This window comes from Sesamum indicum, linkage group LG5 (genome assembly GCF_026168435.1).
Source record: "Sesamum indicum cultivar Baizhima isolate 11 linkage group LG5, ASM2616843v1, whole genome shotgun sequence".
Classification (NCBI taxonomy): Eukaryota; Viridiplantae; Streptophyta; class Magnoliopsida; order Lamiales; family Pedaliaceae; genus Sesamum; species Sesamum indicum.
This window is the reverse complement of record NC_142661.1, coordinates 11,272,521-11,296,771: the sequence shown is the minus strand read 5'-3', so window position 1 is coordinate 11,296,771 and position 24,251 is coordinate 11,272,521. Positions and strand designations below refer to the sequence as shown.

Sequence of the window (24,251 nt, the reverse complement as noted above, 5' to 3'; positions counted from 1 at the left end):
ATTGAATTAAATACAGGCAGATGATGATTGGGCGCCATCAATCAACATCCATGTGTCCTGAGCCATACTGGTTGCTTATTGAGCTTCATTTTTACGATTACTTTATTGGTGTCTCATATTTTTTTCGTATATCATTTTGTAGCTATATTTATTATTAAGTAAGAGCACTCCTTTGATATCGCACCTTTTCTTTTGTCTGTAAATTATATACTTTTTAATATTTAATATTTAATATTTATTTATTAATTTTCTACTTTCTACTATGTTACACCCCCAACCTCAAACTATTCTTTTTTTGTTTTCGATAAAGGTAAATTACATAAAATAGATAAAAGGAGAAATACAACAATACGGTTCAAGCAGTCGAGATCCCGTCAAACCAAGGGATCCTCCAAAGTCGATAAAAAACACGTGTACTAACTATTGAGGGAAAGATATAACTAAGTATGACATGTATAATCTCCTCAATTATAATCCTAACAATTGTGTCATATGTACTTTAATCTCCCCAAACCACTCTTTTAAATCTCTAAATTGTCCACTCTTCTTAATTTCCACTAAGTAAACTTTTTATAAATTTTTTTATCTTAACAGTTTTTTAACTCCTTCAATTAAAAAACACTTTTGAAAATAAGAATTAATTTTAAAAAAATTATTTAATTATGCTCACTCATTTGAATGTGCCACGCACATTGATTGTTTATTTACCTATTTTATGCATCTTTTTTTCTCTCCAATATTTTATTTTTTTATAATTATTTTTTATCAATCTAATATTAATTTATTATTTTATATATTATATTAAATAATAAAAAATCATAGATTCCTTATTTTAAATAATATCAAAAAATTACACACACGCAAAATATCACAAATTACTACTGCTACAATGTAGCATTAAGAAAAAGTAAGTAAAACCAAATACACTTAACTAAATAAAATACACATAAACCACATACATTTATTTTCTTAGTAGGAGATATATTAAACCACATTAATCCACCCTAGTCTTCAGCTAATCCATGTGGTCATAAAGCAAGTTTGAGTTTCAGTTACATTCAAATTCTTGAAAAGAATGGAAACCCACAATAAACACACATGTTTCAGGAGTTCCAAAGAAACTAGAGGTTGGGAAAAAGCTTGATCGCCCGCCATTGTAGGGGGACGAGGATTCAAGATAAAACCAGAAGCCTTATAGTATAAAAGGGTCTGATGGGCGTTCTGAGTACCTCAGCCTCTCAAATAATACCCTCTTGTGTGTGTTTTCATTGCATGGGGGGCTGAATAGAGAGCTAGGTGTAAAAAGAAAAGTGTAAACAAAAAAATAATAAGGGAGGAGGATAGAGAGATTATTTGCCCTCTCAATCTTTCTTCCTGAACTGGGTTCCTCTTTTTCTTGTTATTGAGCAACGAAAAGATGGCCTCCGATATTTCTTTAGAAGCGATCAAGAACGAGACGGTTGACCTTGTAAGTGTTGTGGGCTCTTGTCTTTTGTTGTTTTTTTTATGAAAAGATGAATCTTTAGTTCATGGATGTTGTGCAAGAATGTGGTGATGATTTTGGGTGTGGTTGCTGTCTGCAGGAACATGTCCCGATTGAGGAAGTGTTCAACGAGCTAAAATGTTCAAAGGATGGTTTGACATCTGCAGAAGGGGCAAAGAGGCTGGAGATTTTTGGCCCCAACAAGCTTGAGGAGAAGAAAGAGAACAAACTGCTCAAGTTCTTGGGCTTTATGTGGAATCCTCTCTCATGGGTTATGGAGATTGCTGCGATCATGGCCATTGCTCTGGCCAATGGAGGGGTATGGTTTAGATTTAACCCTTTTCTTGATTTTGTTTTAGCTGTGTTTTTATGTGTAGATTCTCTTGAAGTATGCATGTTTGGGTTGTGAAAGAATCTATATTTGTGGATTGAATGCAGGGGAAGCCTACAGATTGGCCAGATTTCGTCGGTATTGTTGTCCTGCTGTTTATCAACTCAACCATTAGTTTCATTGAAGAAAACAATGCAGGAAATGCTGCTGCTGCTCTTATGGCTGGCCTTGCCCCAAAAACTAAGGTAGTTTTTCTTCACTTTTCACTCTTGGAGATACTAATCTTTGCTCTTGCTTTTTATCATTACCAGTTTTGTGTTTGTTGATTGTGTGAATATAGGTTTTGAGAGATGGAAAGTGGAGTGAACAGGAAGCTTCAATCCTGGTTCCAGGAGACTTGATCAGTATCAAGTTGGGAGATATTATCCCAGCCGATGCTCGTCTCTTAGAGGGTGATCCCCTGAAGATTGATCAATCAGCTCTCACCGGAGAGTCCCTACCTGTAACCAAGCACCAATTCGAAGAAGTGTACTCTGGTTCCACTGTCAAGCAAGGTGAGATCGAGGCTGTCGTTATTGCCACTGGCGTCCACACCTTTTTCGGCAAGGCTGCCCATCTTGTTGATAGCACCAACAATGTCGGACACTTCCAGCAGGTTCATGCATATCTCAGTAGCATCTCCCATTGGATTAAAATTAAGTCGTTGGAACTAGACAAAAATGTAGCTTGACTTTAACACTTGTTGGATGTTTGTCTCTTCTATCAGGTGTTGACTTCCATTGGAAACTTCTGTATTTGCTCCATTGCATTGGGGATGTTGGTTGAGATTATAGTGATGTACCCGATCCAGCACAGGAAGTACAGAGACGGAATTGACAATCTACTTGTGCTGCTCATTGGTGGTATCCCAATTGCCATGCCAACTGTCTTGTCTGTGACAATGGCTATCGGATCTCATCGGCTATCCCAACAGGGTGCCATTACTAAGAGGATGACTGCCATTGAGGAGATGGCAGGCATGGATGTGCTCTGCAGTGACAAGACCGGAACTCTTACCTTGAACAAGCTTACAGTGGACAAATCGTTGATTGAAGTATTCCCAAAAGGTGTGGATGCAGACACTGTTGTCTTGCTTGCTGCCAGGGCTTCCAGGATTGAGAACCAGGATGCTATTGATGCTTCAATTGTTAACATGCTAAGTGATCCAAAGGAGGTATTATAATTCATAGAATGCCTCTTTTTTGTTGTTCACGTTGCAATTTTACTAGGTTTGATGGATTAGGTTTCTTAATTAATCTATTTGTTGTGAGCTTTCAGGCAAGAGCCGGAATCACAGAGGTGCATTTCCTGCCCTTCAATCCAGTGGAAAAGCGCACTGCTATTACCTATTATGACAACAACGGAGACTGGCACAGATGCAGCAAGGGTGCTCCTGAGCAGGTAAAGACAATCCTAAAAGTTATTACATATTGATATACATTGTTTTCTTCTACTTCAACCCCACTTTTTTTAACTTATTTCATAAACATGACAGATCATCGAACTTTGTGAGCTCAAAGGGGAGAATCTGAGGAAGGCTCATGAAATCATTGACAACTTTGCCAACCGTGGTCTTCGTTCTCTTGGTGTTGCACGACAGGTGAATCTTAGTATTCTAAAGTACATATACCATCTTAACTGAAATAGTCCTTTAACCACTAACTCTGAGTATGGGGTATATGTCTTTCTTTCCAGACGATCCCAGAGAAGACAAAAGAGAGTGCTGGTGGACCATGGGAATTTGTTGGCTTGTTGCCGCTGTTTGACCCTCCAAGGCATGACAGTGCCGAGACCATCAGAAAAGCTCTTGACCTTGGTGTCAATGTGAAGATGATTACCGGTGACCAGCTAGCCATCGGTAAAGAGACCGGTCGTAGACTTGGTATGGGCACCAACATGTACCCATCTTCTACCCTTCTCGGCCAGAGCAAGGATGAGTCCATTGCTTCAATCCCTGTTGATGAACTCATTGAGAAGGCAGATGGCTTTGCGGGAGTCTTCCCAGGTAACCTTAAAAACCATTGACCCTCAGAGAACTTCATGAAACTCTTCTCAAGTTAAAACTAACAACAAGTCTTTTGATGTGCAGAACATAAATACGAGATCGTCAAAAAACTTCAAGAGAGAAACCACATCTGTGGTATGACTGGAGATGGTGTGAATGATGCACCGGCACTTAAAAAGGCCGATATTGGCATTGCTGTTGCTGATGCAACTGATGCTGCTAGGAGCGCGTCGGACATTGTTTTGACTGAGCCTGGACTTAGCGTGATCGTGAGCGCAGTCCTAACCAGCCGAGCCATCTTCCAGAGGATGAAGAATTACACCATTTATGCGGTTTCCATCACAATCCGTATTGTGATGGGATTCTTGCTAATTGCCCTCATCTGGAAGTTTGACTTCTCGCCTTTCATGGTTTTGATCATTGCAGTCCTCAATGATGGAACCATCATGACCATATCTAAAGACCGCGTGAAGCCGTCTCCCCTGCCCGACTCGTGGAAGCTTCAGGAAATCTTTTGCACTGGCATTGTGCTTGGAACATACATGGCTATCATGACCGTGGTCTTCTTCTACCTGGCATCTGACACTGACTTCTTCTCCGTGAGTTCTCTTATGCAAGACCCTGATCTTGTTTTGTTGTTATCATCATGTAAAATATGTGAAAATTTGATCAATGACGTACAATTTGTTGCTTGTAGAACACCTTCGGTGTGAGATCTCTCAGGGGCAAGCCAGATGAGCTGACTGCTGCCCTCTACCTTCAAGTGAGCATCATCAGTCAAGCGCTCATCTTCGTGACAAGATCACGAAGCTGGTCATTCGTAGAACGTCCTGGTTGCTTGCTCATTACTGCTTTCTTGCTAGCCCAGTTGGTGAGTCCCACTAAAGCCAAAAGTCATTTCTTAAAAAACTAGAAACTATTATCGTTTTAACTTGTTTCTCCGAGTTTACTGAAGTTCAATGAGTTGTGGGATTTCAGTTGGCTACAATTATCGCTGTATATGCACACTGGGGGTTTGCACGAATTCAAGGCATCGGATGGGGCTGGGGTGGAGTCATCTGGGTCTACAGCATCATCACCTACTTCCCACTCGACATTCTAAAGTTCATCATTCGTTTTGCTTTGAGTGGCAAAGCCTGGGATTCCATGATCGAGAACAAAGTAAAACATAACACAACAATACCTTAAACTCCACATTTCCTCCAACACTTGACTTATTAATCTTCATGTTCTTGATTCCTCTCTTGTGACGAACCAGACTGCTTTCACAACCAAGAAGGACTATGGAAAGGGCGAGAGAGAAGCACAGTGGGCAGTGGCTCAACGTACCCTTCATGGTCTCTCCACTCCTGACGCTTCCACCGCCCTCCTCCACGACAAGAACTACCGTGAACTCTCTGAAATCGCTGAGCAGGCGAGGAGGAGAGCCGAAGTTGCAAGGTATCCCATATGATCCTTGACATGCACTACCTTCACTAATGCCTAAACTTTGTAAATTCTGATCAAATGATCCTCCTAGTAACGAACTTTTATATTCTTACAAGAAAAATGCTACAGGCTGAGGGAGTTGCACACCCTTAAGGGACACGTCGAGTCAGTCGTCAAGCTGAAGGGCCTTGACATTGAGACCATTCAACAACATTACACTGTGTAAAAGAGCTGATTGATAGTCACAGTTTTGGGAAATGGAATGTGAAGATGAGAGGAACATGGAAGTGAAGGAGGATTGACATATAACATTTTGTTTTTTTAACTTTAGAGATGTTCAAAGATAGGGCTCTACTCTGTGCTCCATTGTTTTTATTTATTTATTTATTTTTATGAAAAATAATTTTTTATGTATTTATTTTTCAGAATAAGTCGTTTTTTTCGATGAGTATTAAGCAGAAAATTCATTATAGACACTCCTAACTGTTGATATTAATACATTATTCATAAATACTTGTAGGAATAAATTACCTAAATTTGTTCAAAATATAATTGTAACTAAAAAGTTTATATACTCAAATTATTTAAAACTTTATGTTATGTGTTTTTCAATACTTTATAGAAAGATTATTCCTTTCTTTCCTCTGCTTGTTAAATATTCTTTAAATTTATTTCTTTTTATTAGTAAGCCCTTTCTATTATTTTAGGCGCAATTATCACATTTTTTTTTTACTTATTTTCATAAAAAGATTGACAATTTTAAATTTTCATTTATAATTTAAAGACAAGTTTATGCATATAAACATATTGTATGAATTTTTAATTTGAAGATAATATTAATTTTTAAAATTTATTCACTTAAGGTAGCTAAATAAACAAACAGAAGCCTTAATTTGAAATAAATTAATCCAAAAGAAAAAAAACTTAATGAATTCTTATAATTTTACTTTTAAAAAATGTGAATATGTGATCGAGTATGCCGATACTGCTAGTTCTCTTTATTAAATCATACATTCTTTATAAGATGTTTAGCCGAACTCATTTTATAAAATCTTGCAAGTTCATATATTTTATAAAGTATTTTTTTTAATTTATAAGATGTCAAATCATATTTTAAAAGAAAAAATTATTAAAGCATTTTGATAAATAAGATCATTGAGTTTATAATATGCCACTTATGCAAAATTTGTATTTAAAATGCAAAAATTTGAACCAACTTATTAAAAATTTTCAAAATAAGATGAAAACTCGTTATTTTTTTTAAGTAGCTTATAATATTTTATTTTTAGATATTACAAACTCCCTTTGTAAAAAGAAAAAAGAAAAGGAAAATACCAAACTCTTTGTAAAAGTTTGTAAAATATTTTAAGGGATAATTATACCATATTTTTTTAAAATTTTGTGTAATTATACATAAATTTTATGTGATTTAAAAAATTACATTTAGTATTCTTAACGTCTATACTTTTCTAACAAATAGGTCCATTTGTTAGCAAAAACTTGAATTAAAATCCATATTTTTTTTTTCTAAATTGATTTATTACTGACTTATTCCAAACAAAAAATAACTTTTTTTTTTACCTAATTATCAGTAAAGATGTACCTACTCACATACATTAGCTTGTGAAGATGTATAAGGGTAGCTTGGTTAGAAGAGATTTTTTTGACAGGTAAATAAATAAATAATAAGTCGGTTGAGGATAAATATTGATTTCTATTCAACTTTTTTATTAATATCAATAAATTCGATAAATTTTGGTTAATGAAACAAATCTATTTTTTAGAGAAAAATAAATATCAAATATCAAATATAATTTTTCAAAATCACATGAAATATATAAATAATTATACCAAATTTCATAAAAAAAAAAGTGTAATTATCCCATATTTTAATGTTCTTATAAGCTCACCCAGTTACCCAAATACCCTCATTCACTCAGTAGAGTTGGGAGAGAGAGGCCGGCCCAATGTTATCATGTCTAATGGTTAAAAAAAGGCCCAACTCATGCAAGAATCCATGGGCCGTACGACACGGCCAGGAACATGCCACGTAATCCCATGCACTGTTTTCGCGCCAAATCTGATCCTCCCGCGTCTTATTAAAATCACGCGCCGCCTAAACTGGTGCCGGCGCAGATATCGATCTGAGAGCAGTCAGTTGATTCTGGACGGTACCCGTAGGGAAACGGTTAATTGAAACTGCGATTTCTAGGGAGAGGGAAATGGGGAGCAATGGGAAAATGACGGAGTACGAGCGGCAGAGAATGGAGAACATAAAGCGGAACGAGGAGATGTTGGCGGCGCTCAAGATCCAGTCAAGGCTTAACGACCTCACCTCCGTTGCCGCTAAACGCCAGAGGTTTTCTTCTCTCCATGTGTGCGTGTGTTTTTTTTTTTTTGGGTGGGGGGGCTTGATTTGTTGTGTCCTTTTTTCACCGAGTTCACATCCACATTTTAGAAAAAAATGGCGGTTTATTGGGACTCTTACAAAGTAATGGTTGAAGTATTATCTGTTCGAGGAATTGTCTATGCAAAAAGATGCTTCTTTTATTATGTGTTTCTGCAGTTGAGAATATGTTTTTAGTATCTATGATGGTGTTCGTTACCCTTGAGGAATATGTGATTTGGCAGGGCTGAGAATAAATCTTATAAACGAACTCCGGTGAAGAAGCCTAAAACTGAAACCCCTGTGGTTCTGCGTCGGTCGCTGAGGACTCGTGGGGTGCCACCTGATGCTGCTACTGCCGGTGGCCTTACTGATGATGCCGATGACGAAAAGAAGATTAAGAAAGTGCCTGAGTTGAATTCCCACTCTGTACACAGGGCATCCCCTAGAAAACCGGGACCGTTTGCAATGAGAGACGCATACACTGGTGATGATGGGTTGGATCAGAATCTCACAGAGACTATTTTGCGATGTACTAAAAAATCTGTATTGAGTGAGACTGATAGTTTTCCTTGTGATTCCATTGATAATATGGAGAAAAGTGAGGACTTTGAGACATTCAAAGCTAGAAAACGGTCGTGGGGTTCAGTGGATGTGGAGGAATTGCAGTTGAAGCCTGAAAATGTCGCAAGGTTGGTGCCAGGGAGAATTATGAGTTTGAGGTTTTTCCCTACACTGGATATGCAAATGGTGGTTGTTGGAAACAAGTTTGGAGATGTTGGGTTTTGGAACATTAACAGCAAGAAAGAGGATGGTGATGGGATTTACTTGTATCACCCACATTCCGGGCCTATTTCTGGAATTCTAATAGACCCTTGTTCCGTATCAAAGGTGTGGATTCCTAATAATGATTTATTATACCACAAAGTACACGACTCTGAAAACAATATGTTGCTTTGCCCATGTAGAGAGTTGGGATCACCATGCATAGAGCTTAACTTGAATGAATAGTCCAAGCATGGTTGAATTTTATACTCTGTTGAGAAAAATTGTCTTTTTACATGAATTTAGTCCTTTGCATGGGAATTAATCTAAAACTACTTGCATGCGAACTTATGCAAGAATTTAAGTTTGGCTTCTAAATTTGATTCAAATAGTTTGACGCTGGTACTTTTGGCAGGAACACTTGTTCATTTCAGGGATTTTACTCAGAATGACAAAATCAGGGAGTTCCTGATTGATATTTTAGTGAGATAGGTTATTCATGCATATCGTTATTAAGTTCTGTATTTTTATCTTCAAAGAAGTTAAACAAATTTCTGATGTATTATTATCTAACTGATGACTAAGTGCAGAGAAACACTAGTATATTAGGTCAAACTAAGCATTTAGTTTGGATATATAATCAATTTGGGGATTGATTTTGCCCTGGTCACAATATGCTTCGTGATGCCTCATACTGTTAATCAATTTGGGGATTATTTCCTATATATCAATGTCATATTTTAGTATATGCACAAACACTGTTAATGGAGCAAAATGCCTATTCTTGTTTTGCAGATGTACAGTTCGTGCTATGATGGGTTTATCAGGTTGATGGATGTGGAGAAAGAAGTATTTGATATGCTTTATTCAAGTGAGTACCCCATATACTCTATGTCGCTGAGTCCACGTGACACAAACACCTTATGCTTTAGCGAGGGCAAGGGAGGAGTATATATGTGGGATGTAAGAGCAGGAAAATCTTGGTTATCATGCGATTTACATGAAGATAGAATCAACACAATAGACTTCAATGCAGAAAATGAGAAAATCATGGCTACAAGCTCCTCAGATGGAACGGCTTGTATTTGGGACTTGCGACACATGCATGCAAATAAACCAAAATTGTTGAAGTCTGTTAGTCATAAAAGAGCAGTGCATTCTGCTTACTTTTCACCTAGCGGGAAGTTTCTGGCAACGACAAGGTATGTATTGGCACCATGCACATTGCAATAATAGTAATTGCTGTTTTGTTTTTGGCAATGGCTGTGCACTTAGCATTTTGTATATAAAACTTAAAAATCTTTGTATAGCACTTGGGACCATGCACAAAAATGTAGTTTTCTCCTTCAAAAATCTTTCCAGCGTCTGTAAGGTTCTAAATTTGATGAAACTGTTGTTCTTGCATATCTTAACATAGCAAAATTATTAATTTCTTTTTTTGTAAAAGCATCCAAGTCTAGATCATTTCGGTGTATATGAGTTAGAACTGGATCAGATCTTAGCTACGTTGGTTTTGGTTTTGATCTTGTTACTCTCGCTCCTGCTCTTAACAGCCTTAAACTTTAACTTTATAATCTTAGTATTTATTGGAGATTATAGATAAAGTACAAGGCAGTAAGCATATAGCACAATGTGTATTGTATCTAAAAATTCTGATTACTGCAAAGTAATGTTCTTGTATCTGATTAAGTGGCTGCAAGCATTTCTTTCTCAAAGAACTTGTTCAGAGGATGATACTCCTTTATCTGTTCCCACAGTCTTGACGACAAAGTTGGCTTGTTAAGTGGAGCTAATTACGAGAACTTATCTATGGCATGTCATAACAACCAGACAGGCAGGTGGATTTCAACATTCAGGTATCATATCTCTGTCAAAAAGGTTTATGTAATTGGTCTTTACTTATAACGTTTTGCTGGAATCCTATCTATATGTAGTGCCTCTTTTCAGGAGATGTGTTACATTCTTTTTCTTTGAAGCCAGTATTACAGAACAGGTTTTAATATTTTTTAGTTAGTCTGGGTCTGTTCTCCAAATGAACAAGTGCATATTGGATTTTGATGTTCTAAATCTTACAGCATAATGAAGGCAGAGTATTGTAAGTTATGACTCTATTAACACTGTGCTTTTATGATGGAACTCTTTGCTCTAAAGCAAAGGTGTCTTTGTGAAGGTTGATGCAGACAACTAAAATGCATCTATTATATGCTTGAACTTATCCTGTCCTCAGTCGCGGTGATTTTGCAGTAGTTAGCACTATGAGAATATCCTTGGTTTGCCATATTTAGCTTTATTGACAAATGATATTACTAAAAAACTCATGAACTGCTGGGTAGTTTGACTCAACAGATTTGAGATTTTGGGGTTAATCACTAACAGCACTCATTCTTCTGTTCTTTGTGTTTGAATGTGCCGGTGGAAACAGAGGCATATGGGGCTGGGATGACTCGTCCATCTACATTGGTAATATGAAGAGAGGAGTTGATGTTATATCTGTTGCCAATACAAAAACTGTAGCTACTTTGGAAAGTGATCTCATATCCGCTATTCCATGCCGGCTTGATGCACATCCATACAACATGGGGATGCTTGCAAGTGCCACAAGTGGAGGTCAAGTTTATATATGGACTCTGTCATGAGGAGTTAATATTTTTGGAAGTATCATTTTGACTGTTACAAGAGATAAGCTTGATGACATTTTGGAATGTATGTCATGAAGCTGTGACATTGTTGTAGGATCTTAGGTAATATGTTTACTTGATCATGAGATGGTTCGGGAAACATCTATTGTCTGTTTCGAAGCTCTGCATGATGAATGTGAAGATTGAGTGGATGCCATGAGTTTTCATTCCTCCATGCAAGAATTCATTATGCACATCCATTTGATGTAACTACCATTGTTTAGCAGCTGCTACTGCAAGAAACGTACGAACAATCATCATTTTGGCAACCGGAGCAAATGTCTCATTATAATCCTGCCCCTTGACTGACTTGTTGCCCAAAACCACTAGTCGTGCCTTGTATCGTGCAATAGTCTCATTTGAGTTGTTGTACTTTATTGCAGGCAAGTGTGTTTGCTCTTTATGTGTTCCATTCTTTATTTTCATCACTATTCTTTTCTTTGTATCCACGAATTCTTAAATATTTAGGCAACAATGAAGTAACATGTAGCAAGAATTTTGCCATTTCCTCTTGATCTGATCACCACTTTATATCCTCCAACTGAAATAATTTTGTTTTTGGAGACGAATTTATTTGATCACTCTTTCATTTAAAAGTTTATAATATTAGAAAAGAAAAATATCTGCTGTTCGTGTCTCGATAACTTTCTTTGCATGCATTTTATTTTTAATCGAAGCGTGAGAATTTTGTTTCTTTTTTTCTGTAACTGGGTGACAGCGGAGAATTGTGCTAAGACTATTCCTTTGGCCTTTCATGATAAGTTTTTATTTGTTTCCTTAGTCTATTAGGAGAATAGTGGCTAGATCATTTAGTTCACTGCGCAGAACCCTTTCTATGCTACGTTCCTAATAGAAAGCTGTCATCCTTCTCTGTTATCTCTACACCAGACAAAAAATGTTAGTTAAATATGGTGTCCTCTCTCCTACACAGCTTCTGATTCAAATTAGCTTAGATAAAGCGGAATGGGGCCCGTGGATACCTTGACCAGAAAAGGATGTCTTGTCGCAACCAATCGAAAAAAGTAAGAGGCTCAATGTAATTAAGTGTAATTTTTGCTAAAAGCTGCCTTCTCCACAAGGATTGGCTGTGACGGGACTTCGTTAGATGCCCAGATCATCTGCTTGTTCAGCCACGAGCACTAAAGTCTATTTAGTCTCCTCTGTCAGTAAAGGCAGGCAATACAGCGGTAAGCTATGTTAACCGGAGCTGAAGTGATGCAGAATTAGTTTAAATTATTGACAGTAAGGTATGGTTTATCTAAGTTTTGATATTCAAAATCAACCAAAAAGAAGAAAGAACAACGTATCTGCAAACTTGAAAACACAAAACATTTGATTTGATCACACAAGTAATTGAAATATAAGATGCCAAAATTAGATATTACAGGTGGGTGCTGTAACCGGGTAGACCCACAGCCGTGAAAAGTGTTCAAACTATGGGATAATTTTGTTGAAAAATTGAAATGTGATTACATTGTTCAGCAGTCCATGCGGGAAATAAACGATCATAAAGAACAATTTCAGCTCCAAAGTGCCCACAGTGGAGGTTGCATGGACACTCTTCGAATACATCAATGAACATTCATCCAGATATCAAGATTTTCACTTTCCTCATGCACAGAAAGTTTAAGATCACTGTCAGGTCTCAGTTTACTGCAAAGCTGCCGTCATGATACCCCAACGGCTCAGGTCATATGGCATCTCAAGTGCAAGATTCTTTGTCTAGCATAACTTCAGAACTTGCATGGTACTCTGCTGCTTGATGGCAAACAGTCTCAGCTCACAAGCTCATACAAGAGCTTGACTAAACTTTTCTGGTAGCATCTTTACAAACATTCTCTTTTCCTTGTGGAGATCACCATGGAATATACCGTCTTCTTTTCTGTATTTATTGATGCAGTTTATGCTTCCACAACGTTAATTCAAAAGGGATCAGATTCTCGTCATGGGAGAGCACTGCCTGAGCCAATAGTTTGCCGAGCCAACCATGGAAGAGCAGCCCTCTTGCACCAAGGCCTGTGAATAGCCAATATTTGCAAGTCGCACTCCCATCAACATAGTTGTCTATACAACCCAAAAGTGGAAGTGATCCATCTGCCGTGAGTGGTGGCATTGCTCTCAGTCCACCAACTGCTCCAGTTACGGTCCAATTTTTAATGGTTGGATATATGGAAGATGCCTTTGGGAGTAGCACTTCCATTGCCTTGGAAGCTTCATCTGTGGTGACATTTCTAGAGTAATCCATCGATTTCCAGTCCCATGTTGATCCCAAATCCATACGGCGAGCTCCATGTACAGCAAGCCAGGCATCGGACAAAATAGAGGGACTATGCTTCGGATACTCTTCTCTGAAATGAACAGTTCAAAGACATCTTCAACAAATGGATAAGAAGCTATGAACTTTAGAATACTATCAATACTCAAAGCTGTTTGATGTAGAATTAAATTGAATTTAAAACTTTAAAATAGAAATGAATTTGTTGACTAGGTGAGGACATCATGATAAAACTCGGGTGAGTGCAGTGCAAAATTGACTAGCTTGTCCTAATGGTCATTTCTTTGTGGCGACGATCTTTTTGTCCTAGTATAAGCCACGCAGTAAACCTAGTTGTAGCGAGTAGCATTAAATTTACCTTATATCATCACCAAGTTGCAGGTGAGTGATGATGCCTCTACATGTCCTCAGTGGCAGCTTTCCAGACAGCTCCGGCAAAAACACTGCCCGGGCTCCAAGGCAGATAATCACTGCATCATATTCCCCTGTAGAATTGGCTTTTCTTATTTTTCAGAATTGACAAGAATAACACTGACAGCATGTAGCATCTCGAACCAGGTTAAAAAATTCTTGTGCTGCTTGGAAACACCATCAAGTTAAGCTCCTTGATAACTAATCACCTTTTTAGGGGTTGTTAAAAATAATCCAGTTTAGTCAAAATATTTTATAAACTTGGAACGAAATTATTTCCAGAACAACAGTAATAGGATAAAAAAGTGGCTATCCTGTGTGGGAATAACAATTGTAGAACGAGTTACCTGCTAGATCTAGCAGACTCTGGACAGATTTCTGGTGAAAATGCAATTCTCTATGCACATGACCTAAGGTCGACATGTCATTTACTAGATTCTGGCATGCTAAGTATAGACCCTACAAGAAAAAAGCTTACTAAGTGTCAAAAAACAATAGAAAAAGATAAGCCAGTTAAGACTTTTTGTCTAACCTCAAGGTAGCTTTGAGCATTAATATTCAATGCTTGAGGCATAAAAAACGCCAAGTTCAAAGGTACCGACAAGTTAGGGACAAGGTTTTGAGCAGCATCCTCATGGATGGGCTCTATTCTGCAATTGGCAATACAGTTCTGAGCATTCTACACATGAAAACAAGATGAGACGCCACTGATAAGAAGTCAAACCAACATTTCTAATTTGATTTGGCAGCTCAGAAGGTCTTACCTCTGTCATTATCTTCATGTTCTTCAAATTGATTGCTGGTCTTAAGATCCCTCTGAAATTTAAAAAGTTAATCCCAGTTCCAGGTGCAACAACTAACTCAAAACATAAACTTATTCGTTAAACCATCTACAAAATATGAAGAAAACACATGCACTCCAGCTAGAATTTAGTATGAACTTTTCATGCAGCAAATATTGGTCCACAGTGTCCCCATACACAAGTAATTACCAATCATTCTGCAAGTATGTAATTGGAATATATAGGAAAAGCCATAGGGGAATTGCAAAACCTTCTCCTGACTATAGGAGACTCATTATTTTCCAGAGTTTCACATTTTCCCTGGTTTACTAGCTTAAGTAGTGCACCTTCAGCAATATGTAAGAGATTTAAAGTCTCATTCCAGCACTCTGCACCCCGCCAAAGAAGCTTGACTGCGAAAGTATGGTGACTTACTCAGGTATTTAATCAATTGTTGTTAACATTTGAATGCATCTACAAGGTATTTAGGATAAAACAAACAAATGCCAATAACAGCAGTAAAGATGAAGACAAGTAGAATGGTGGTACGGACCTTTTGGGGAGTACGGATGCAGCAGTCCACCAGCAACTCCAGATGCACCTCCACCGATACCAACTTCATCATAGATATCAACAGAAAGATGTGATTCCCTAGAACCATGCTGCAATACATCTTCAGAACAATCAATACAGAAACACTGGATTAAAAAAAAGAAGAACATATGGACGCAAAACTGATGAAGTTCTTCATGGACAGCACTAAATCATGGAAACTGTATGCGACAAGTATGCCCATCAGAACAAACAAAAATTGAGTACTGTTACTATAATACAGAATTGAGAGCTCGTTTCCCCCATTACTCATACTTGAGCACTTTAGGCGCAGAATAAAATTCAGTTTATTTCATAAAGTATCTCATCTTTGTAGGACTATCAATATATCTTTGCTCTCAAAAGGCATCAAAATCTTCACTTTGAAACATTATTCTATCAATGTCCAATAAAAAACAAGTTAATATAAAAAGCTTGAAACCACATTCATCAGTCCTATACGAAATCTGCAAGTTGACTATGCCTTATGCTTACATTTCCCAGTATGCAAAGCCGACCACATCATGATTTCTGCGAGCCTTGACAATTTTTTCAGAAAATCATCACAAATAGAGGCATCTGCATAGAGGGAGAATGGAAAAATGCCACATTTTTTCTCAACACAGAATCTATTGTCCGTTTATTACGAAACTAGGCGAAAATTTCACTCTTGACGTCTTGCCTTTGCACACAATTTGAATAGTATCATTCTGTGATAACACACGCACAGACACACACAATGAGAGAGACAGAAAGAGTACTTGAAGCAAATTCCAAGCGACGGATAACCCAGCAAAGCCAGCACCAAGAACTGCATATCTACAAATACAAACCAACAATAACAAGAAGAAGACAAAAACCCACGCAGTATAGATAAACTAGATACCAAAAACTTGGGAAAAAATTTAGCAAATTTGAAAAGCGAGAATGAGCACCTGAGAGGTGGTCGTGGGCATACAGAAGAAGAAAAGGAGCAGCGGAGAGAGAAGGAAGAAGACGGAGAGCAACGCCTACACTTCTTCTGTGTTGACAACAAAGGAGTGGGTTTACGCCAAGTTGAAGAAATGTACGCGGGATTGGGATTTTGTATGAACATCATCACCATATCCCTCATCTACTGTCTTCTTTGCCCTTTGTCTAACATTTTGGACTTCTCCGAAGGTGGAAATCATATTTAGACAGCCACCAAATTTATAGGCTTTAGATTACATGAGAATGGTTTTGATTGAATTTGAATAAAGGGAAAATTACATTTTTTGTCACATAATTGTACCTGTTTTCAATTTTAGTCCTACGCTAAAATCAATTCACACATTTAGTCCCATATGTGGATTGTTTTTTAATTTCAGGACCAAAGGGGAATTCCGTTAAAAACTTAACGCCAGCCTCCTTTTTTTTTGACGGAATATCCCCTTTGGTTCTAAAATCAGAAAAAAACATCCACATATAGAACTAAATGTGCAATTAACCTGAATGTGGGACTAAAATATGAAACAGATCCACTTATGAGACCACTTACGGGATTGGTTGAGTTGATAATGTCAAAATATAGGATGACCCACTGGTACGATATCGGGGAAAAACATCCAAAGAAGCATTTGACTTATAGTTAGCATAAGTTATAATGGAATTTCCATAATCACCTGAACAACCAAAAGAATATTGGTTGAAGGCTAAATTAACGCTAAACTTTTTGTTTAGTAGCATCACAACGCACAAATCAACAAAATTACACAGGTTATTGACCAGAAAATGCTACACGCTAGAGGTCCCTGCACACGTCTCTTCAGTATTTTTCACCTCATAGACAAGCCTTCTTTTTTACACTTAATAATATGCAACATTGATATTATTCAAGTAAAGGGAAGGATCAAGATAAATTTCATTGAGTTTTTTAGTTCAGCAAAAGGTATTGTTTCTGAAGTCCATCAAATTCATAATAGTGTCCCATGATCTAACCAATTAGGCCCGCTCGAAAGATGTACGAATAACAACTTCATATTTCTTTTTCGCGTCGAAGTGCATGAATCACATATACACGAATTATCTAAACTTAAACCCAATGTATATCATTTCAAACGATAAAAAATTTAGTATTGTTTTCCTCGCTAAAATCCAAGGACCACACATAGCCAGAAATGAGAAGAGCTAGAGACTACAAACATGAAATGAGTAAACTGCATTTCCATAAAAGTATTTGTCATAAAGTCTGAAAGAATGGGTAACACAAAAGATTCAAAGAACCGTGTTATGAGAAAAGAGCAATTATCTCGTACAGTAGAAGAAAGGACTGGCACCCCAGCTGTGTTTGATGAGGTCACTAGTTGATATTCATTGACGTTGGAAGAGGATGCATGCAGATTTGCAACCTCCTCAAAAGTTGGTTGAAAGCAATTATTAAATGGTGGTATCCACCACATGACAGAATTATATTTGCAATAAAAAGAGATTGTAACGCACCAGTTTGACTTCAGTAATTAGATGATATGGATTTGTCTTTTTCTTTAGATATTGTTCTTGTTGTGTGTGGATAGTTCTCCGGCAAAATTACAATTACAAAGATTTACCGAAACTTAAAGATTATTATACACCTTTCTAATACAAATTACAATGGCCCTATATAACAAAAATAAACTTACAAGTAGTAAACCGGGGAAATGCAGCAGTAATGTAAAAGGGGACATAAACATATATATGAAGAACACGGTTCAGAGCCTTAAGACCCAAGGCCTACCGAGGCCAAAGGCCACAACCTTTTACCGGTTGCTCAAATGACTTAAGCCACACAGGCTTCTATGAACCACAAAGGTTCCACCCCAAAATCCACTAAGGAAAGGCCACAAAGGCTTTTAGTCCAAACCACAAAGGTCAAGCCACAAAGGCTGTTAAGGTTTTTCAGAGAAGATAGAAGATGAGAGAGAGAGAGATATCAGTTAGCTATCCAAGATCCGCAATGAACTAGCCATATAAAGAGGCTGCTCATTGAAGGGTTGCTAATGGCCATTTTTGGAGAAGAGGCGAGAACAAAAGACAAGGAGTTAGTGAAGAACCCAAAGGGCCAGTTTGATGAAGAAGAAGAGCAGTCGATGGAATGAGGGGGAAAATAATTAGGGTTTGGCAGAATTAGGTTTAAGTAGTAAGGTTGCCGGGTCAAACCTTGTAATGGGTCGGGTCGTTGGATTGGGTGGCCCAGTGGGCCAGCAAGTGATTTGGCCGTCCAAGTAAGAGGCCCAGCCTTTGGTTTGGGCCATATAATTTTACAGTTCTCTTTCTCATCTCAAAGCAACTCCCCTACCCCCAACTGCCCTATATATTAGTTACTGAACAAAAGACTCTCCAAACTTGCAGATGCCAGAAAGATACTGATGCTGACATAGTCCATACCGGATTAACAACTTAAAAGCGGGATTTTTATCAATGTAACTTCCATTGAATGGCCTTCATGACTAAACTAAGGTACATTCAATTTTAATTCGTCCGAAAACTTTCCATGCTGGAAAGATTATCATAATATATAGTAAATTTAGCCTTCTAAATTTGAAACATTCAGGAGAAGCAAATGCAGGAACCATTTGAAAACTGACATTGTGAACAAGACAATGAAACCCATGTACACAAAAAGCACGTAAAATATTATTAAAGAAATCCTGGAGAAGGAGAAGTTAGGCTGGCACGACGAAGAGCGCCACATCTAGTCCCAGATCAAATAGCATGTCTCAAGTAGTTTGAGTTTTTTGTTGTCTGTTTTTAGCATATTAATTGTACTCATACTACTTAATAGGAGATGCCAACCCGATTTCGGCGAGAAGAACTAATCCACCTCGATCACGTTTGGTCATAATCTACGACCGCGACCTTCCCTCGTCACCGACCCAAACCTACGATCTGGAAGTAAAACAAAGATTAAGCTAGTCGGGTTCGTCCCGACGATGACACTCCGAAGCTTAAGTCAGATAAGGATCGAAAGAAAAAAGTAGCGATCTGAATATGTAGGTGAAATGTGTGTGTAAAGCATACCTTCTCTCTCTGCAAGTAGGAGTATTTATAGGCAGTGGGGTTGTGGGCCCACTCTTGAACAGGTGTCACCTTTAGGGCCATGCATTCAATGACTAAGCAGCTTCAGGGGTGAACATCTGTCCGGGTCAATTTGCTGGTCGGATCTGAATTCGCCCGACCCAATAGAGACGTCATCAAGCCACAATGAAACACATTCGATCTAACGATCTTATCGTGCGATCTCCTAAATGCTTTTTTGTTCCATCAACACATGATCTATTATGCGACCATCAGCTTCGATCTCTGTTAATCCTTGCCTTTCAATAATATCCCTATCACAATTCCCCCACTTCTTTCAAATATAATTTATTACATTTGGGAGAAGTCAAAGCAACCGACTTTTCAATAGAGGTCTAATAGAAATCCGCTGGGTTGCGGTGTCAATCTTGTTCCAAGACTTGGAGTTGAAACGGTCCCTTGGTGGATGTAACGTCACCATTGATTCCTTAACCGTCGCATTTAACAAAGAAGCCACGTGTCGATAATCCAGCGGATACCCCAATCGCCGTACTAACATGCGTCTCTCATCCGCGCGCTATTGTTAGGGCGCGCCTTCCCATACAATTGCCTATATAAACCCCTCCTTTTCAAAATCCGTGTGCTCAGCTTGCTTATCTCTGAGATTGTTGCCAAAACTCCAGCGACCCGCCCCTCCGTCCTTCACAAGGTACCATGTCTTCCATTAATTCGAGTTTTTCCTTTTCTATTTCTAAGACCTCCCCTATGCATGAGGAACAACCTTCCGAGGGACCCTCTAGAGTTAGGTCTAGATCGAGGTCTAGGTTTAATCGCTTCAATAACTCTTCTGATGACAAAATGCCTAGGCATGTTAGATTTCAAGAGGCATTAGATAATAGTCCTTGGATAGGTATAGGAAGCAAGGCGAAGCAAACTATTCACCAAATAAAGGAGAAATTTTTTATCCCTCACGATTTTGAAGTTTTGATCCCCCGTTCTTTCGACTGTATGCACACACCACCTAGGTGCTTTTGTTCATTATCAACTAGTCATTTTGAGGCTGGTGTCCCCCCCCCCCCCTAGCTCGTATACTTAAGGGATTGAGACTAAATCCTATGCAACTATCCCCCAATTCTATTAGCCACATTGTTCTTTTTATTGTAATAATGCGAGCACTTCACCTTAACCCTAGCTTTGATAATTTCTAGTCACTTTATTCTTTCACTCCCACTACCAGGTCAGCCAACAGAGGTTTTTTGTACCTTACCGTCCGTAGGCACTGTAGATACTTAGAACCCCTTAGGTCCATTGTTGGTCCGTGGAAGGATAGGTTTATTTTCGTGCGACCTCCACCTGGTCAAAAATGGCCCTTCCACCTTAAATGGTCTATAGATAAACCCGAACCAGTCACTGAAAGTGAGGGGCTAGATGGGGACTTGATCAATAGTCTTACCTCTAATCCATTTTTCCCAAAAAAGCTGCTGACTAAAGAAGTTTTCTGTCTCGCTTGCCTGTCTCGGGCATCTGTACCCATCACTGGGTCATTAGATGATTCACTATCCTTTCTTCAGCATACTTTTATTCCTCCTTTTTGCTAACTTTCTTGGGGTTGCGTTTTGCAGAGACCAAAGTCATGCAAGCTCGCATGGTCCAACGCATTCAGGCTCGTGAAGAGCGAGCTGCTAGAGAACGCGCTATCCAGCAATCTGCCAATGCAGCAGATCGCGCTCCAGATCGGTCTATTCCTCGGCGACCAGAGCCAGATACTTCTGCCACTTCTATTGCCGAGATGCCTAGGCCCAAGACCCCGATTGAGATCTGTAGCGAGGAGACCCATCCCCACGATCCCACTCCTGGATACGCACATGGTGCTTCCCCGAGCATCGATATAGTTGGATCACAGGCTATGGAAGGCGATGCTGCCGGCCCGACCCATCACAAAAAATGCAAGCATAGGTCTTCGTCCAAGTCCAAGCATGGAAAGTCGCATTTTCACAGGCGCACCGAGGACGACGAGGAGGCAACTCGTACTTTAGAGGACCAAAACCTTGGGTATCTCAAGGAGACGGAAGGGTGGGAGTTATCCGCCCAGGCCGACCACCGCACGAAGAGCCAGAAGTCTGCCGAGCTCATAGGAGAGAGGCTTGCGCCTAACTGGAGGGTCTCCGACCTCAGCACGGTGCTGAACAGCAAGGTAGGTCAGGAATCTTACGAGCTTTACAGAACTGTTTGCCTGCCTCGCGACCAAGCCGCGATCCTCGCATCCCCTTATCCGCGGTTAGAACAATTTGGAGCCCATGCCCTCATGCAGGTAATCATTTCATTCTCTAATTTCTCAACATTTTACACCCATACTTTCTAACTTATCTCCACATCCGACCATCCAGGCTGCAGTTTTCATGCAATCCTTATCCATCAAGTGTATAGCACTTCGCAAGCGTCGTTAGGATAGCAATCAGAAATTTCGTGACCTTTGGACAGAGCTACGTGCTAAAGAGAGGGGTTGGGACGAGGAGCGTGAGCGTTTAAATTAGGAGCGAGCTGCTCTCGATGCCAAACTAAAGGAGATAGAGACATCTCATGCAGCCGAGGTTCCTCGAGTACTCGAAGAAGGCAAGCGATCGGGTTTCTCCGCAGGCCTTGAAGCGGGTCGTGCCCAGGGTCGTCTGGAAGGACGGGAGGAATTCTTGAACTCCTAGGAATTCGCTGCTAGAGCTCGAGAGCTTCGACTAGAGGGAGCACGCGACTTCATCCAGACCCCCGTCTTCTAGGTCACAGTCGAGATCAAAGCCTCCACCCATATGATGCAAGGCTTCAACAAGTGCAAGACTCAAGCTAACAACTTAAATGCATTTGCGGAAGGATTTGATCAAAGTCACCTCAATCCTCTTGTGAACAAGAACTTCCAGCCTTACGCTTCCGAAACCCCGCTGGAGATCGAAGGTACTGAGTTTGCGAGCCTATTGGACGATGTGGAAGCTATGATGAGTGAGCCCCATCTAAGCACCTGAAGATACTTGGAATATTTCGTCTAAACTTAGGATTACTCAAGAAACAATCTCCATTTTTTGTTTTGTAATAGAATTGATCCTCCGTGCTTGAGAACAGATGCTACATTTCCCTATTTTTTGCTAACTTTTGCAATTAACTTGTCAGCTGCTACATTTCTTGATCTTCACAATGTTAATACATTTATTGCTGCAGTAAGTGCTTAGATCAATTAATCACTATCGTTCATTGCCTTCGCAATTCTTCCTGAGAGATCTCTCAAATCTTTGTGATCTTTCTCAGATCGAACGATCTTTTATAGATTCTGTGATCTTGTTGATCTTGCGATCCTTCTCAGATCATATGATCTTTCTCAGATCTGTGATCTTTTGCAGATCCTACGATCTTTCTCAGATTCTGTGATCTTTTGCAGATCCTGCAAATTTTTTCAGATCGAATGATCTTTTTCAGATCCTGTGATCTTTTTGCAGATCCTGCGATCTTTCTCAGATCCTGTGATCTTTTGCAGATCCTGCGATCATTCTCAGATCCTGTGATCTTTTGCAGATCCTACGATCTTTCTCAGATCTTGTGATCTTTCTCAGATCCTGCGATCTATCTCAGATCGAATGATCTTTTCAGATCCTATGATTTTTTGCAAATCTTGCGATTTTTGTCAGATCGTGTGATCTTTCTCAGATCCTGTGATCTTTTGCAAATCTAGCAATCTATCTCAGATCGTGTGATCTTTTGCAGATCCTGCGATCTATCTCAGATCGAATGATCTTTTTCAGATCCTATGATCTTTTGCAGATCCTGCAATTTTTCTCAAATACCATATAATCGTTCAAAAGAACAAGAAACAAAATTTTTAATACAAATCGTGCAAAAACACAATAGTCGTATTTACATGATTTTTTTCAGATACATTTTACTGTTGGCCTTTCATGGGCTCAAAAGCTGACATTTTTCAGGTACAATTCAAAAAGAAAAGTTCTACCCCTACCAGTATTTACATAAGATGGCCTTTTACAGGCTCAAACTTAGGCATAGAATTTCTTCAAATTCTGGATGTTCCATGGTTTAGGGATATCTCGACCTTCCATATCTTGGAGGCGGTACGTACCCTTTTTCTTGATTTCTATAATCTTGTAGGGTCCTTCCCATCCTAGGTCAAGTTTCCCTACATGCCATGATATGTCCACCTTCTTTAGTACGAGGTCGCCCACTTGCAATTGCCTGGGCTTAAGTCTTTTGTTGTATCTTTTCAGCATCAAGCATTTGTGGTGTAGCATTTTGGCATATGCGACATCTCTCATTTCTTCGATCACCTCTAGGTCGAAAACGCGCTCCTCTTGATTAGTCTTGGGGTCGTACATAGTCACGCGCTGAGTCTCCTCTCCTATCTCTGCAAGAATGAGAGCTTCAGTACCAAATACAAGGCAGAAAGGAGTTTCACCTATTGAGGACCGATGAGTAGTTCAATAAGCCCACAATACTCCAGGTAGCTCATCCAGCCACGACCCTTTGGAGTTTAACCTTGTTTTAAGGTGCTGCAAAATGATTCTGTTAGAGACCTCGACCTGCTCGTTTGACTGAGGATGTCCCACCGCCGTAAAATTCTACTGAATTTTTAGCTCCTTACACCAGTTAACGATCTTTTTCCCTTGAAATTCAGTATCGTTATCAGAGATAAATACCCTGGGAACCCCGAGTCGGCAAATAATATTCTTCCATATAAAACCAATCATGACCCCTTCCGTTACTTTTGCCACAGCTTCCGCTTCTATCCATTTGGAGAGATATTCCACTGCTACCACAATGAACTTTTTCTGAGATCACCCCATCGGGAAGGGCCCTAGGATGTCTATTCCCTATTCGTCAAATGGGCATGCGATCTTAACTGGGTTTCATCAGGCTCGCGGGTGCATGAATTTGGGTCGCAAATTTCTAACAAGCTTCATATTTTTTGACCAACTCCTTTGTATACTTCACAAGCGTAGGCCAGAAGAATCCTTGCCTGATTACTTTCTGGGCTAACGACCTTTCCCCGGAATGATTTCCACAACTTCCTT

The 24,251-nt window shown here is 39.1% G+C and overlaps 4 protein-coding genes across 6 annotated transcripts; 2 read left to right on the top strand and 2 right to left on the bottom strand.

Annotated features, from left to right (window-relative positions):
• Positions 1-1,158: 1,158 nt before the first annotated feature.
• On the top strand, positions 1,159-5,696 carry LOC105162305 (ATPase 8, plasma membrane-type). 2 transcript variants are annotated; one of them, XM_011080312.3, is made up of 13 exons: positions 1,159-1,468; positions 1,584-1,802; positions 1,922-2,059; positions 2,155-2,469; positions 2,581-3,027; positions 3,132-3,254; positions 3,349-3,453; positions 3,549-3,858; positions 3,943-4,457; positions 4,556-4,729; positions 4,837-5,019; positions 5,117-5,298; positions 5,416-5,696. In XM_011080312.3, exons 1-13 carry the CDS (start codon positions 1,418-1,420, stop codon positions 5,510-5,512), a joined length of 2,859 nt encoding a protein of 952 aa, XP_011078614.2. In that variant the 5' UTR covers positions 1,159-1,417; the 3' UTR covers positions 5,513-5,696. The 2 variants fall into 2 exon arrangements, with proteins under 2 accessions (XP_011078614.2, XP_011078615.2); XM_011080313.3 differs by having other exon boundaries at positions 1,164-1,468; positions 5,403-5,696.
• A 1,692-nt stretch (positions 5,697-7,388) lies between these two features.
• DRS1 (DROUGHT SENSITIVE 1) lies at positions 7,389-11,514 on the top strand. The gene is made up of 5 exons (XM_088880275.1): positions 7,389-7,645; positions 7,918-8,563; positions 9,233-9,639; positions 10,195-10,293; positions 10,860-11,514. The coding sequence occupies exons 1-5, from the start codon at positions 7,509-7,511 to the stop codon at positions 11,071-11,073; spliced, it is 1,503 nt and encodes a 500-aa protein (XP_088736401.1). The 5' UTR covers positions 7,389-7,508; the 3' UTR covers positions 11,074-11,514.
• Positions 11,515-12,423: 909 nt separating this feature from the next.
• LOC105162307 (FAD-dependent oxidoreductase family protein) lies at positions 12,424-16,358 on the bottom strand. 2 transcript variants are annotated; one of them, XM_011080315.3, is made up of 9 exons: positions 16,110-16,358; positions 15,936-15,993; positions 15,137-15,245; positions 14,855-14,996; positions 14,566-14,617; positions 14,334-14,480; positions 14,149-14,260; positions 13,749-13,875; positions 12,424-13,463 (listed from the first exon to the last, which is right to left on the bottom strand). In XM_011080315.3, the coding sequence occupies exons 1-9, from the start codon at positions 16,286-16,288 to the stop codon at positions 13,004-13,006; spliced, it is 1,386 nt and encodes a 461-aa protein (XP_011078617.1). In that variant the 5' UTR covers positions 16,289-16,358; the 3' UTR covers positions 12,424-13,003. The 2 variants fall into 2 exon arrangements, with proteins under 2 accessions (XP_011078617.1, XP_011078618.1); XM_011080316.3 differs by having other exon boundaries at positions 15,137-15,256; positions 16,110-16,266.
• Positions 16,359-23,219: 6,861 nt separating this feature from the next.
• Positions 23,220-23,970, bottom strand: LOC148788116 (uncharacterized). Its single transcript, XM_088880363.1, has 2 exons — positions 23,877-23,970; positions 23,220-23,635 (listed from the first exon to the last, which is right to left on the bottom strand). Exons 1-2 carry the CDS (start codon positions 23,968-23,970, stop codon positions 23,220-23,222), a joined length of 510 nt encoding a protein of 169 aa, XP_088736489.1.
• Between the last annotated feature and the right edge of the window lie 281 nt (positions 23,971-24,251).

What these genes read in the sequence shown, in the direction of transcription:
- LOC105162305 (XM_011080312.3), top strand. Translation starts at nt 1,418, where the DNA reads ATGGCCTCCGATATTTCTTTAGAAGCGATCAAGAACGAGACGGTTGAC. An exon ending in GCAAGGGTGCTCCTGAGCAG is followed by an intron (nt 3,255 to 3,348) that starts GTAAAGACAATC and finishes TAAACATGACAG; the next exon opens with ATCATCGAACTTTGTGAGCT. An exon ending in CTGACACTGACTTCTTCTCC is followed by an intron (nt 4,458 to 4,555) that starts GTGAGTTCTCTT and finishes TGTTGCTTGTAG; the next exon opens with AACACCTTCGGTGTGAGATC.
- DRS1 (XM_088880275.1), top strand. Translation starts at nt 7,509, where the DNA reads ATGGGGAGCAATGGGAAAATGACGGAGTACGAGCGGCAGAGAATGGAG. An exon ending in ACCCTTGTTCCGTATCAAAG is followed by an intron (nt 8,564 to 9,232) that starts GTGTGGATTCCT and finishes CTTGTTTTGCAG; the next exon opens with ATGTACAGTTCGTGCTATGA. An exon ending in AGGTGGATTTCAACATTCAG is followed by an intron (nt 10,294 to 10,859) that starts GTATCATATCTC and finishes CGGTGGAAACAG; the next exon opens with AGGCATATGGGGCTGGGATG.
- LOC105162307 (XM_011080315.3), bottom strand. Translation starts at nt 16,288, where the DNA reads ATGAGGGATATGGTGATGATGTTCATACAAAATCCCAATCCCGCGTAC. An exon ending in TCTCCTATAGTCAGGAGAAG is followed by an intron (nt 14,618 to 14,854) that starts GTTTTGCAATTC and finishes TTTAAATTTCAG; the next exon opens with AGGGATCTTAAGACCAGCAA. An exon ending in GAGTCTGCTAGATCTAGCAG is followed by an intron (nt 13,876 to 14,148) that starts GTAACTCGTTCT and finishes CCAATTCTACAG; the next exon opens with GGGAATATGATGCAGTGATT.
- LOC148788116 (XM_088880363.1), bottom strand. Translation starts at nt 23,970, where the DNA reads ATGGATAGAAGCGGAAGCTGTGGCAAAAGTAACGGAAGGGGTCATGAT. An exon ending in GCCGACTCGGGGTTCCCAGG is followed by an intron (nt 23,636 to 23,876) that starts GTATTTATCTCT and finishes GGTCCTCAATAG; the next exon opens with GTGAAACTCCTTTCTGCCTT.